The sequence below is a fragment of the Haemaphysalis longicornis genome, unplaced genomic scaffold (assembly GCF_048455015.1).
Source record: "Haemaphysalis longicornis isolate Haplotype H1 unplaced genomic scaffold, Haemaphysalis longicornis Haplotype H1 scaffold_1, whole genome shotgun sequence".
NCBI classification, from domain to species: Eukaryota; Metazoa; Arthropoda; class Arachnida; order Ixodida; family Ixodidae; genus Haemaphysalis; species Haemaphysalis longicornis.
In genome coordinates this window covers 225905255-225921094 of record NW_027526203.1, presented here as the reverse complement: position 1 = coordinate 225921094, position 15840 = coordinate 225905255, and the positions used below count along the sequence as shown (strand labels likewise).

Genomic DNA, 15840 nt, shown 5'->3' with positions numbered 1-15840 from the left:
ACACGCCGATCGCTACAATGCGGTCGAGCGCATTGATGTACGTGGGACTACATACGAAGTATGCGCGTACGAGGCCGCCCCCCACGGAACTGTGGAGGGGGTGATTCGCGATATACCACTTGAAGACTCAGCTCTGGATATCCAACAGCACGTGGTTCACGAATATAATCCAACGGCACTGCAAGCAAACCGCATCGGCAAATCACGATCAGTGGTGATTGCTTTCGCAGGGAGGAAAGTTCCACGCTACGTCAGGTACGGAAACCTCCTCACGGAGTGTACGCTATACCGTAAACAGATTGAGGCCTGCCAAGCCTGCGGCCGGTTGGGGCATTGCCTCGACGTATGCCCTGACCCAACAGACAAGATTTGCCGGGGATGTGGGACCGCCGGACCCGCTGAGGATCACGCGTGCGAGCCCAAGTGTGGTCTCTGCGGAGGCAACCACATCACAGCAGACAAAACCTGCAGAGCAAGATACAAGACCCCTTTCATCGTTCGGCAACGTCGATGGGAGAGGAGGCAGAAGAACCAACAAGAACGGGGACGAAGCCCCGACCGCAGAGGTCCTGCAGGCGGACCCCAACGGGACAGCAGATCGAGATCGAAGACGCCCACTAGGTGCGCTGGGGGTCGTCGGCGCAGCTGCTCCCGGTCGCAATCTCGGATGCGCGGTGGCGCCGGCGGCCGACAGGGGCGCTCTCACTCAAGGCCGGTGCAGAGTGGCAACCGCCACTGGGAGACGGCGGGGCGAGGAGCGTCTACCGCACGGAGTGGTTCGAGACGGTGGAACGAGCTCGAGGATGGCGAGGCGTCGGCACGGAGGCGGCGTTCGAGGTCCAAGGGGTGGCCCAGAGATCAACGCGGACCAGCAACCAAAAAGGTGGGCTGGGCTAGCAGGTCTCCCAAAACGTCCGACTCGGAGTTCCCTCCCCTAAATTCCCCCTCTTCCCCTCCCCAGTCAACAACCAAAGAAAATGCAGAAATTGCAGAGTTAAAACAAATAATCGCGAAACAGAACGCGCACATCCTAGAACAAAACGCCCAAATCAAAGGGCTAATGAATAAGCTAGAACAGTTAGTAACAAGAGGACCAGGTCAGGGAGCATTAAAGGACCAGGCAGAGATACCAGCGGCGGAGGGCCCGCGGAAAATGCCCTGCAGGAGGTCACCCCCTCCGACTTCAAGCACGACGCAGGCCCAACACAGGCAAGAGGCCATGGAAGCCGAGGACACTACAGTCAAGGAACTAGCCACACAGCCGCCGGCAGAGGAGCAGAAGCAACTTACGCACGGGGAAACGGTCATCCTTACGGCACTAAGGCGCATAGAAGACCGGCTCGGCACACTTGAAGTTAAGTACGAGAAACATGCATCACGTATTGCAGCATTGGAGATCAGGATGAGATCCATGTCACTGAAGAAAGAACGAATGTGTAGAATAAAAGAAGCCATTGCCAAGCGGCGCGGAAGGCTTGAAGTCACGAACAGCGAGGATAATGACCTCAAACTCCAAGCACAGTAAGAGACGGCGGGGCAGCAATGAGCCCACGACAATTTTCCAATGGAACTGCAGAGGCATCCGGAACAAAGACATGGAACTAGCACTATACATGAACGCAGTAGAACTTAGACCAGCTATCATTGCTCTACAAGAGACAAGAGGAATCCCGAAGGTACCAGGGTACGTTACGTACACCGACCCCACCACAATGGGGACGGCGATTCTTGTGGAAAATCGCATAGCAGCAACACAGCACCTGACAGCGCAAGCGGGGTGCGAACACACGCTGGTTGAAATACATGCGCAGGAAATCGACAGCAAAAGTAATCTTTATCATGAGTGTCTATTGTACACCGTCGCAAAAACAATACGAATTCGACCGAGTTGTTTTGGATGCGAAGAGGTTGGCCAGGACCAGGCCACTTCTGATCCTGGGGGATTTCAACGCACCACACACACTATGGGGATATAGGTTTCAATCAAAGAGAGGAAAGGCCTTAGTCAAGACTATGGAGGCCCTGGATATAACGCTACTCAACGAACCTGGAGTACCAACACGAAGAGGGAACAGCGCATCTAGAGACACCACACCGGACCTGTCATGGCTCAGCGGTTCACTCGACGTCACATGGAAATGTGAAGACGAGGACCTGGGCTCTGATCACCGCGTTGTTACACTCACAGTACGAGGTCCTGACTTTCGAGCCAAGCTGGGAACAGCCCACATCACAGACTGGGACAAGATGCGTACATGCACACAACAATCGGAGGACGACGCGGAAGAAACGACATCATCTCACTTATCGTACAAGGAATGGGCTGACAAGCAGAAGCGGATCCTCGACCAGTTCACCCGGAAAATCGCGACAACAACAAAGGTACCATTTGTTGACAGCAGGCTTGCCCACATGTGGGCAGCGCGGCATTCACTCACCAGGCGCTGGAAGAGACAGAGACGGAATAAAAAGCTCGCCCGCCGCATAGCTAAGCTCAACGCAGACATATCAGAACATGTGTCCAAACTTAGTAGAGAAAATTGGCTACAGATATGCGACGGCCTCCAAGGCCAGCTGTCTGTGGGAAAGACATGGAAGCTGCTACGGCACCTCATCGACCCCACAGGCAGCAAGACGGCAAGCCACCGCTCGTTGACAAAAGTATTAAACACATATGACGGAGATGGTGACCGGCTGATCAAGGCGCTGAAAGAGCACTATCTACAGACGGAGCGGGGGCAACACCCGGCCCCACAAGAATACACAGGTCCCCATAACGAGGACCTAGACAGGCCCTTCTCGCTTTCGGAGCTCTGGTCAGCAATTGACGATAGTAATAAGAAGAGTGCCCCTGGCAAAGATGCTATTACATACAGACTACTTACAAACATGAGCAGCAAAGCAGCGCAGTCCCTCCTCGAACATATAAATAGGGCTTGGGAGAGCTCGCAGCTCCCCCCAGAATGGACAGAAGCCGAAGTGCGATTCATTCCTAAACCCGGAAAAGCCCCAGCCATAGAGAACATGAGGCCAATCTCGCTAACCTCATGCGTGGGAAAGGTGATGGAGAGGATGGTGCTCCGTCGACTCCAAGCGCACCTTGAAAACACCGATCAACTGCCAAAGACAATGTTTGGATTTAGGAAACAACTATCCACCCAAGATGTGATGCTCCAACTTCACGAGTTAGTCATCAAGCAAGCTACCAGAAACAGCCCCAGGGCAATTCTGGCCCTAGACCTAAAGGGGGCTTTCGACAACGTTACACACGCAAGCATTCTGACGAACCTCAACGGTACGAGATGCGGCACACGCACTTTCGGATATATCAAGGATTTCCTATCCTCCCGTACGGCGCAAATCTCGGTGGGCAACGAGCGATCGCAATCCATCGAACTTGGGGAACGAGGCACCCCTCAGGGAGCAGTCCTGTCACCACTCCTTTTCAACCTGGCTCTGCTACCCCTCCCACGCCTGTTGGATCAAATTGAAGGGATCGGTCACGCGCTCTACGCTGACGATATTACAATATGGACGAAACAAGCGGGTTCCGATGGTTGGATAGAGGAGACCCTCCAAGCAGCGGCACTGACTGTGCACGAGTACGCGAGGACCTGCGGACTCAGCTGCGCGCCACAGAAATCGGAGCTCCTCGTGGTCCAACCCGGCAAACCCCGCCAACAGCTCCCGCCTGACATCGCTATCCAAATCAACATCAAGATCACGCCGACGGACAAATGCCGAATCCTCGGGCTTACCCTACAAGATAACGGAAAGGCACACGCCGCCGTCGATAAAATTAAGAACAGTGCTGAGAAGATCCTTGCGATGCTGCGAAGAGTCACCACCCGGAACAGAGGCCTGAAGGAGGACGACGCCCTCAGGCTAGTACAAGCGTTCATAATATCAAGAATTACATATTCGGCACCGTATCTCAATCTCAACAAGACCCAGAAGACTACACTCGACACCATCATCCGAAAGGCCACTAAGCAGGCCCTCGGCTTACCGATATACTCGTCAACCCAGCGCTTACAAGCCATGGGCGTACATAACACGGTTGACGAGCTCATCGAGGCCCACCTATCCAGCCAGCGTCTCCGCCTGAGCCAGACAATTCCCGGCCGCGCGGTGCTGGACAAGATAGGATGGTGCAAAGAACAGGCAACAATCAAGACCACCATACCAACAGAATGGACGAGGACCTTAAAGACCAAGCCCCTACCCCGGAACATGGCCCCGGGCAAGGACGACGGTAGGAGGCATGCTCGAGCCAAAGCAGTGTCCCAGCAACTACAACAAGAAAATGGAGTGCTCTACGTAGACGCCTCTCTTGTGAAAGGAAGCAATCGCGCAGCGGTGGTGGTCACCGATGCACAACGACTCATCAACAGCGCGGCGGTAAAGACTAAGGAGCCCACGACAGCGGAGGAAGTGGCCATAGCCCTGGCGCTCGTTCAACCGGGCGTCGGGGTGGTGGTCACTGACTCAAAGAGAGCCTACAGTGGTTTCAGAAAGGGGGTGATCTCCTCAGAGGCAGCCACAATACTATCGAAAAAGAGGGCACCGGGCCGAGCCATAGAGCTCACATGGGTGCCTGCCCATACAAAGGTAGCCGGCAACGTCATCGCTGACTACCACGCCCGAGCAATGACCCTCCGGGCAGGGCAGGACACGGACACCCCAACTCCGGCACTCACATATAAAGAAATTACGAACGAATACAAAGACGAGCGGCGTACCCTCCCCGAGCCACACCGCACCCTGACCAGGGAGCAACAGACAATACTCAGGCGCATCCAGGCGGGGTCACTAGCCCACCCCGTCCTGTTGCATACATTTTACCCTGAACACGAGGGGGACCGCTGCCCATTCTGTAAAACAAACAGCGGCACGCTCGCGCACATACTGGCGGAGTGCACTGAACTAAAGGCCCCTATACCCCCCCACCCTCCCTCCACCCCCCCTACCCCACTCCACGAGCGATGGGAGACCTTGCGGTCCAGCCCCGCCCTGCCGACCCAGCTCGCGCTGACGGCCAGGGGCCAGGAGCTGCTGGCCCAATACGGTTCCCGCGACCTGGGAACCGCTCCGTCTGGCGTCTGAACACGCCTCGAGCTCAAATAAAGTTACTACTACTACTACTACTACGCCCCATAAAATACAAAAGGACCTACGAGCACCTTTTTGGATCATCCCAAAAACATCCCCCTCGCGAGGGGCACGATCAAATGCAGAGCATTTCTGTGGGGGGGCGCGCCTGCAAGTCGTATGGATTACGTATTGGTTGTTGTTGTAGTAATTGTTGTCTTCCAGCGTAGACATTGTCGATGAAGTCGATGGTGAAACGTGCCGTGAACCCCCTGCCGCGGCTATGACGCAACGTGGAGCGGCTATGACGCAACGTGGCGCGGTTATGACGCAACACAATCCACTTTAATCCAATCCAATCCAAATCCAAGCCACTCCAATCGAATCCAATGCCCCTCGCGAGAGAGTGTTATAGCGCCGAAATCGCCACCACGCGAACGCGTGATGCTGACGTCACGATCACGCCACAGATGTTAGCGACCGCAGCGCGCGCGAACGACATATGTGGTTTAAGCGCGAACCGACCGCGGCGAGAGAGCGCGATGCGAGCGCCCCACCTGTTCTTGCGCGCGAACCTAACGCGGCGAGAGAGGGTGTTGCGCACGTCCCCACCTGTTGTGCGCCCGAACCGAACGCGGCGAGAGAGGGCGTTGCGAGCGAAGAGAAGGCGAGGAGGACGCGGGGGAGAGGGCGAACCTCTGGCCGACGGTTGAATGAGTCAAGGATATAAGGCACGTTCGTAACCTTCCGTTCTGTGTCGGCTTTGTGGCTCAGTTGGTAGAGTACCGTGCACCTTGCGTTCCGCCCGCAGAGTTGTAGGATCGAAACCTGGCGCCGGCAAGTATTATTTTTTTATATAGTGTAGGGGGAGCGATGCGGACGCGGACTACGGACGCCAACGCGGGTGACATCGTGAGTTACTGAAATGCGCTGCATTAAAAAAAAAAAAAAAAAAGGGAGAAAAGAGCCTCATCAGTTTCGCAGGCGACCTTGGTCTGTGGCAGGCGCAAGAAGCGAGAGGCGCCCGGACGTCTGGTAGGCAATACCCATTGCACCCCCTCGTTAGCGGATGCGCAAGCGATAGCCGGCGCGCCGCTGAAGTAAATCATAAAAAAATAAAAAGAAGAGCCATCGGCACAAGAAAAAAAATTTGACGTTTTTCTGAAGTGTGGCAGCACATGCCAAGCAAGAGAAGCTGGCGAAAAAGGCGCGCTTTTTAAAGACACAAGCGATGCCGTACATGTATGTCAATGACCATTTTGAAAGTGTTCGCCAATGCCGTACATGTACGGCCGTGACCCTCAAAGAGTTAATTTGTCGCCTACTATAGCTCCCACTAACGCACCCTACAGGCTAACTAACCACAGATATACCATATTACATCATAGCATGTACAATGTATGCAAATCGATTCTTGTTTCTTTGCAGCCACAATCGACTTCTGGGGCAGACAGCCGCAAGTTGATGTCGCGCCCACTATCACTGCGATGGCTTGTTTGTTGACGGAAAAAATTCAAGCTGTGTGGAGGTTGCAAAAAAAGCTTGCACTTGTAACGCTTATATAGCGAAAAATAAACACCTTGTTAGTTAACTGTAATGCTTTTATGGCGAAAGATAAACAGTTTTTTTGCTCATCTTATTATTCATGGTGTCCTTGTAGCAATTTTTACTGAACCAGCCATACCAAATAGATGATGCCAATGTCCAGCTGTAACCAGCTAAGCCTAGCTGGTCCAAGCTGGGAATTTAACCATAAACCATCTCAGCTTGGACCAGCTGAAACCAGCTAAGATATTTTCCCCTCGGGTACTTCGTTACACAGAAGGTGAAAATACATTGTGTGCATACACTTGAAGTAAAAAAAAAATTACAAGATTCATTCCATCGGGGGTTTCATTACACTGAAGTTTGTTGCAGCAAGGTTTGACTGCATTTTATACATATGTCATATACCCATTTTTATGTAGATATATGTATAACTACACATAAGAGCAGGTATATAATGTATCATATACCCATAAAAAGTAGGTGTAGAAACGCCGGGCGTGCTTACAATGGAGGGAGCCATCTTGCAAACTATGTGGGACTCCATGTGGCCAGTTATGGAACTATAGTTCTTTGAAAAATGCTCAGGAGGCATCAGAAATGATACAGTGGGCATTTCATTGCGATAGAAAGGTCCATGTGCGAGTTAAAAAAGAAAAGGAAGATTGCTTATCTTATACGATACGTTGGGCACTACAGGGTTAATTAATTGCGGCGAGTGCACAGCTCACAGAACCACCGAAAGGTCGTCAGAAGGAGACTGCGAGCTGAAAACTGAGACGCGAGAAGATTTGCATCCCGAAGAATATGGCTTCATTTTGCTACTTTGCAGAGCATAATAAGCTTCGAAAAATGAAGTCAAAATAACTTCATACTAGCGCATATGCGATCCATACATTGCCATTACGACGCTTCACTGACTTCACATCACTGCAGTTGCAAGCAGCATATGCGCATGCAACTGGCATGCTTGTAGAAAACTTAAAGAAGCCACGCAGACAAAATACTAGTTTGCTTTATTTGAAAGATTTCATGTTCTATGGTGCCCCGAGCACTTGTCCGGCAGCAAATGATGCCATATTCACTGAGAAATTAATCTAGGTTAAAATTTTGATTCCCCTGCCAAATCATGAGTTTTCTCGACGTCAGCAATGAAGAAAAGTGTGCACGTATTTCTAAGACTGTGCAGTCTTGTTTACCGTCAGTCCTCCCACATGGCGCTACCATACTCATCCACGGACCGTTGTCCGCCGTTGCTTTGTTTTTGACTGTATTTGCACATGGCTTGTTTTTGTTACTGTATATAAAGTAATTGTTTTACGAAACATGGGGTATCCTCGACAAACAGGTTCACTTAAGCAACGTCGCTTATGCCAATTGGCCAGTGTCGTGTAAGACAACTCCAAAGCGGAAGAGTGCCGTGCAGCTAAAACAAGCATAGTGTGCCTAGTACCAACTGCAGTGCACATCGGTACTGCTGTGCTTACATGTATTTTCGTAACTTTCACTTTTTGTTCTTACTGCTGTAAAATGAATATGCATTACATTTAAGTGCAAATAGCTCGTTCGGCAAGGTTTATAAGCAAGGCCTAATTTGCGTTTGCTTCTGCTGGCCTCAGCTAATCGCACAGCTGGGCACATGACACCATACGTTCTATTGTGAGAAATGAGCTAGTGGGTCGCACGGCCATTCCCCTTTTTCCTAATTATATAGCTTATTTGAGAGAAGTGTACTTTAAAGGAGCCATGAAGAGAAAATACAACTTCGTTTAATTTGAAAGAACCAGGAATCAGTATCTCACTCAGCTCCATTACAGCCACAAAAGATGTTTGTTAACGAAAAAAAAGCAAGAAGTATTTAAAAACTTTCAAATTTTGCGCCGCGGTGACGTGTTATGAGCAAGAATGACGTCATACGGGCCAACAATAAAACATAAGTTTCAGTGCCTTAAATGCGCGTTAGCATTCAAGTGATGCGGTCAAATAGAACTAGAGGCCCCATTACAGACGTCCAGTCATGTGCCGTCGCGACAGGTGGGTTAGGTTGCCGCCAATCACACAAACAAGGTTCCGTGACGTCATAGAAAAGTTGCGGGAAATTGGCTAGGGGGTCGCGACTGCTTCACACGTTTTCTTTAATATCTCCGTTATTTATTCGAAGATTGCGATGATATTGGTATCATTGTTATCGGGACTAAGCAGTCTTTCTAACAAACCCAACTTGTATTTTCTCTTCATGGCTCCTTTAAGAGCGGTGTCAGTATGATTGTAACGAGGCAATCTTTCGAATGAACTAAACTTTTCTTTTGTCTACATGGCCCCTTTAAGGTCAATTAAAGGCAAGAGGAAGAGTTAGTGAAGCTAATCCAGGTAATAAGGAATTAAAATCAACTGAAGCTTTTATTGTAAAGCGTAAAACCAAGGTACAAAAAGCTCTTTTTGTTGCAGGGTGAACAAGCAGACCAGTTTGCAGCACGGCCACATAGTCGCGATTGGTTTTGCAATGCAGTTGCTGGTGATAAGATATTTGTGGGGGCTAGGGGGAAGCTTACTGCACGTTATCCAAGAAGTGCTGAGCTTAGTAACTCTGAATTCTGCAATCAAACAAGTTAACAGCAATGAATGACATCACGGGGTAGACCTCCGCATAGTACACTTCCGTAGCTGAGTCTTGTATAGAGCACTACACAACGTCTCATCATAGAGTTTCTTACAATATACACTAGAGAGGAATCTGGCGCTAGCGTCTATGCGGCTCACCTCAAGGCCGTCTGTGTAGTCATGAACCACCATTATACATCGCGCTCGCCTTAGTTTCATCATTGGCTTGGATTGAAACGTTTTAGTGACCGCAAATTTAAACAAAGTGCCACAAAAACGCGAAAAATAGTGTGCAATTATGTAAGTGGAAAATAAAAACAGGCTGTTTTAAAACTAAGAAAAAAGGAAGTAAAGCCTATTTTCGCAGGAACGGTTGTGCCTGCTATTCCGCAGGCCAAGGTTGTAGTCACGAACCATTTGAGGGAGAACTCATTAGAGACCCTGATTTTATTAATTTTACCATTATTTGAAATAAAAAGTTGTTTGAAGAGATTGGAAAGTTTTTTGAGCGTGCCTATTAAAACGTTGCCTTCGTGGTGAACTGGTGCACCGACCGCCAACTAGTTTAACAAGAAAAAAAGCTAACTTGGCATTAAACAGTCGTGCACGATGACAAGATAGGACGCATACAAGCGCCCGTATCTGTCGTATCCCATGGTCATCTTTTGTCTTCGTCGAAGTACGTTTTGTTTCTTCTTTTCCTCGGCTACAAATTTTGCGGCGGCATATTACCCGCTGAGTCATGCGTCCTTCGACTGCAGCATGAGCAACGTCAGGTGCGATCACGCACTGCCTGCTGTTTCACCGAACGCGGCTACCACAGAAAAGGGAAGATTTCGGCTTCCTTATAGCTCGTAAACGTGTTAATGCATGGTGAAGAAAGCAAATCCCCAAAACCATTTAAGAAACCAATTGTCATGCCAAGCCCAAGCCAAAAAGGGGGTCTTACCATGAATCCCCACGACATGGCTTACGAGGCGCAGTTTCCTCTCTAGTATACTTACTAAGAAACTCTATGCGTCTCATGTGGGTTTACATACCCACCAATACCGTAAAAACCCGCGTATAATACGAAATTTTTTTCCAAATTTTTTTCCAAATTTTACTATGTAAAATTTGTGCCTCGTATTACATGTGGATCCCAAAGTCTTCAGTCGAAAATTTGCACTTTCGGTTTCGGTTTCAGCGGAGGGTGCGCCATCTTGCAATGGCGTTAGCTGGCTGCTGCTTTTCTCAGCCGGCGCCATTTTGATTGTTTTGACCACGGGAAGGATCGGCACGTTCACCGCAAGTCTATCACGATGTCGGGTGCACGAAGGCAGTACAGTTAACCCCTTTATAAGAGACACGTACCGGGGAGCAGTTTCTGTCTCTTATAAGCAGAGAACCATGTTTTCACTTACTGATCAGACCCTAGTTCAATGTGGGCACCGTATGACTAAAATAAGCTCAAAGGAATGCTACAGCATGTTGCAAAAGGTTCATTCTAATTTATGTTCGGCCCCCAGAATTTATGAAACAGTTCTGAATCTTTGTTTGCTTCATGACTATTTACACTGTTTTTTACAACCGATTCTACAAGCTTTCTTTCCTTTCACTCTTTGTGGAAGATGAATCGTAGATGTTGAGTTCACAAGCCTGATGAATAGCCAGAGCGCACAGCTTCTTTCACTGTGTGCTCAGGCTATTCATTACGCTTGCAGGATTCAACATCTGCGATGCTTCTTGATTGGGAGCTACGCGAGTGGGTGAGCCTGCATGTGCGATCGCGCTCCATCCAGTGAATGGCAGTAAGCTTCAATCACTTCTGTAAGTTGCATTTCTATTGGCAGGGCTTCTCATCATCATTCCATAGCTGACTGAACCACAGTGTGTTTGCTGAAGTTATAATAAATAGCGACTGCAGGCGTCTGTCATCCACCTGCGTTTCTACAATAGAAGCAACTACAATTAGTGATGGTGGCACTGCACCTTAAGTTAAAATGTCTGTTACAAGTGAGATTAATGATTAAAGTTCAAGGATGACTTGTCCCTTTAACCAACTGTCTTCTACATCTGATGTCTGCTACAAAAGAGGTCAATTTAATGGGAAAGATAGGGCAGCCAGCCATGTGGGTGAATAGTGTCTCTTATACTCATTTGTCTCTTACATCCATGTCTCTTATAACGAGGTTCAACTGTAATCAGCTGCAATTAAAAGAAAAGTTATTTTATGTGCCTAGACCATCAGGAATTGCGCCGCAGAACGGCACTTCGGCGTCACCGAAGGCAGCATTCGCTGGTGGAGAAAGCAACTGGTGCTTGACTGGATAAAGTCTGTGTGGTGTCGGCGGCCTGGAGCACTGTTGGGAGTTCCCGTCAGTGCTCGTGTTGGACGCCTTTCGCTGCCACCTGGCCGATTCCGCGAAGAAGTTGTTGCGCCAACCCCGCACCAAACTTATTGTCATTCCAGGAGGAATGACATCCCAGCTGCAACCGCTAGACGTTTGCATCAACAAACCTTTCAAAGACTGCATCAGGTCCTGCTACCAAGTGTGGATGAGGTCAGGAGACCCGTAAGTGACAGCTACTGGATGGCTGATGCGGGCTTCTCCAGTGGTGCTTTGCGGCTGGATCGCGGATGCTGGGCCAGCATCCCAGCGGAGCTCGTCAGTCGCTCTTTTAAGAACTGCGGCATCTCGAATGCCCTTGATGGCACTGAGGATCACTTTCTGTGGGAAGACATCTCCAACAAGGCGACTTCAGGAGACAGTGGCAGCAAACCTGACAATGACTGAACGGATGCGGGAGGCAGTGCCAGCGAAAACTGACGATGACTGAACGGTAACTGCAGTGCAAATAAGTGTTTTCTGTGCTCTTTACTTCACATTATATGCGGATGAAAACTTTTTTTTTTCTGATTTTGCTGTCCCCGAATGACACCTCGTATTATACGCGGGTCCGTATTATACGTGGGTTTTTAACGGTATCCCCCCCTCGCGACTCGGCCGACATCTTTTATGCTGCCTTTAGCACCTCCCTTTGGCACCCAGCATGTACACCAGAAATGCACCAACCAGCCCGTATTTCTACACTGTAGAAAATCCCCTTAAACGCCAACTGCCGTCAAAATTTTATTCTCTTGAACAACGGAAAGAGAATAGTGCCTATTTTCGTATAGACTGCTTAAAAAGAAAGCAACACGCAAAATGCAACAGCTGAAATATGCGTGTAGGCGCCGCAAGCGGCCAGCAAATATCGGCGATTTTGAAACCGAAACCCAGGATAGCGCAGTCATTGCAGTGACATTCCAGCTATCCAGCGAGTGGCCGGACGGTCACAAGCTCGGGAGAAAGTCTGTGCGCAAGCTCTACGCGTGCACGGGGCAGCAAATGGGTGAAGCGTGTGCAGCAGAGCTCGACCGGTTCTCCAGCTGCGTGGCTGGCCAGAGGAAGAAGCCCCTGTTGGCTGGAACGTCACAGGTGCGTCATGGCTGTTTACGAGATCCGCCAGCAGGTGCAGCATGGTCTGCGGCGGAGCTTTTTTAAACGCTTCTGACTGATTAACGAGGCGTTTCAGAGGGCTACCACTCGTGTCCCAGCTGATTTGGGGGTACTTACTACGCATTAAAAATAAATATGGTTGAGGTGAAATTTGAGTACAGTTGGCCTTTAACTCCACAAAATGACTCCACACAAAATGAAGCACAAAGAATAGCAGGTGGGTAAGAAAGTCCTTAAACTTGACTGCAAACGAAAAATTAGGCCACTGCTTCGGCATGCTAGTGCAAATTGCCCAGGCAATGATGCTGCCCGCAGCAATGGGGGCATGCTAACATTATGAAAGCGTTGGGTAAACTTGCTGCACACTGCCCCTTGGGCTCACTTGCTGAAACAGTGCCTTAAAGATGCCCTCTGGAGGTAGGCCACCAAATGCCGAGAGAGCTGCACATACCGTGAGGACAGAAGCGGCGTGGCCGAGATCCACCATTGCGTCGGGGATGTGCACCTCGGGGTCCACGCACGTATTGCACAGGTGGACGGAGCAGATGGAGCCCCGATGCTGCACACAGACAAGCAGAGCAGAGCACCAGTCTCAGCTGGGCCGACACAGGCAAGCTCTCTTCACTGCCGCAACCATTTTGCCGGCTGGCCGCCCCCAAGTCTGCCACCACAGAGCACAGTTACCAACTAGTCTTCACCTAAAAGCAGTACTAATTAAGGGTGTGCGAATATTTGGAACTTTTCAATACTGAAGAAACGCACAATACTCAACTCAAATACAGACAGAATAGCACTGTTTGAAAATTTTTATAGTATTTTCGAAGTATTTTGAAGTTCAAAAACCCAAATGAGCAGTTGCCATTAACAGTGAAGGGCTTTTCCACAATGCACCAGTGACGTGCGGCAGCACCAAGAAGGTGCTTTTGGGCAGCGCCCTTATCTGCTTGGCCAGGGCCTTATGCTTCTCTTTTCGTATCCAAATAATATTGCACTCAAGCTGCCCTGACCAGCACTCGCTAGATGAGAAAGCCTATCTGCGTGCTGACAGCCTCGGGTCTCTAATCAAATTATGCAAAATGTTGAAACATTAGAAGAAAAAAAATCAACTTTGCTTTCAAAGTTGATTTTTTCATTTTCATTAAATTTCAGTGCAGAAAAATCAGGAATAATGGTTTTCAATGACGCTACCACCGACGTAGTGTCTATCCAGCAAGGCGAATTACCTAGAGTGAAGGAATATAAATATTTGGGAGTGTGGATAAACGAAGGGGATAAGTACTCACGAGGAGCAACTTAAGGTTAAGGGAAAGCGAAACGCAGCTATAATGAAGCATAGAGCTCTGTGGGGGTATAACAAATATGAAGTAGTAAGAGGAATGTGGAAAGGAGTAATGGTTCCGGGTCTCACGTTTGCGAATGCTGTACTCTGCTTAAAATCAGACGTTCTATCAGGCCTTGAAATAAACCAGAGAACGGTAGGACGTTTGGCCTTAGGCGCGCATGGAAAAACAACTAACGAAGCAGTTCAGGGAGATATGGGCTGGGCGTCGTTTGAAGTTAGAGAAGCTCAGAGTAAAATATGCTTTGAGATGAGGTTCAGGGCAATGGATCAACGAAGGTGGGTAGCTAAGGTTTTTAGGTACCTATACTTGAAAAGCGTGGACACGCAGTGGTTAAGAAAGACTAGAAGGCTAACGATGAAATACGGAAAGAACAGTGGGGAATCCAAGACAGCCAAGGTAACCAAAAAAAAGGCAAGGCAGATTGAAACGAATAAATGGAGGGAAAAAATGGAAGCTAAAACGTCGTTAGAGATGTACAGGGCTGAGAAGATGAACATCACAAAGAAAAATTTCTACGATAATTCCCAGGGCAGTGCTTTGCTTTTTGAGGCTAGAGTAGGTTGGCTGCGAACTAAGAGTTTTGTGGGGAAGTATTCACGAAATGATGTTGTATGCGTGGTCTGCGGAAAAGAAACAAACTATGCGGCACATCGTGTTAGAATGTGAGGGTATCCATCCAAATCTACATGAAGGGAATATTGGGCTTTCAGAAGCCCTAGGATTTAAGGGTATCACAGAGGAAGTTAACTTCAAGGCTGTCGAGGGGACGAAAAGAAGATTAGAATGCTGGTGGACGAAAAGCAGAGAGGGGAATATTGCCTAGGACAGTTACCACCTGTAACAGGAAAAAAAAAAGTATTTTGTGCCTAATAAGCTTTTTGTGCCTGCCCTAAGCAGCGCTAGTATTGAACCAAAAGTGTAAAACATAGGTATATTAGTCCTTTTTGGTCAGATGACATGTCATCACCCCGATACAAAGGGGAAACCAATAGAAATCATCATCATCATCATCAGCTAAGCAGCATGAAAAGCCCCAACCGTGTGGGATCCGTCATTCTGTACAAGTGCTCGCATTTGATAACAAAAGCTACTTTGCCCAAACCAGACAAACAGGCTCCACCACACGGACACTAAGGAGAGTTTTCTTGCCAGATTAAAAAATAGAATGCAATACTGCAAGTTTTTTTTTTTACTGCAAGAAAAATAAATTCAAAAATGCCCTTTCACTCACACGATTCCCTTTGTCGATTTGCTGACGGCTAAATTTAGCAACTTGGTAGCACGTTTAACTCTTTCGCTACTGCGCCTATTAAAATCGATCAATTTGATCGATACTTTGGGAGCGCCTTTTCATAGCGTTCCAGGCGTTGCTCGAACAAGTAAAGCTGTCCGGAGTTAGATGATCAGAAAATGGCCTTTCAAAATCGGTTTTGTTTTCATTTTTGCAATGGAAACGCGATTTTTGACACGCTTTTGAATCACCTGGGTGTGGAAAAGGGGCATGGTAATCGCGCGTCACTGCTACCAACGAAGAATGCGTGCCACTCGTAATTACTCTGCACCAGCGTTTGTTTTTTTGCTATCAGGGCGTGAATGGTGAACCAGCAAACGATTTTCAATCGTCAGGTTCACGCTCTGATAGTAATAATCCCAGAAATCGTCTGAAAATGTCAAGCAGTGCCTGGTTGCAGAGCTACTTTATGATTTTAGGCAGTTATATTGCCTTTGCGCACGTTGTTCTAAGTTCTGTGGTAGTTCTACTTACCCCAGGACCATTC

At 48.7% G+C, this 15840-nt stretch overlaps 1 protein-coding gene across 4 annotated transcripts in view; it reads right to left on the bottom strand.

Moving 5' to 3' along the window:
* The window catches only part of LOC144142439 (uncharacterized), a 242202-nt gene that overhangs the window by 56673 nt on the left and 169689 nt on the right, over window positions 1-15840 (bottom strand). For all 4 annotated transcript variants that reach the window (XM_077673960.1, XM_077673951.1, XM_077673969.1 and 1 more), the window contains one exon: window positions 13171-13278. In XM_077673960.1, coding sequence (XP_077530086.1) covers window positions 13171-13278 — 108 coding nt within the window. The remainder of the gene's footprint in view (window positions 1-13170; window positions 13279-15840) is intronic.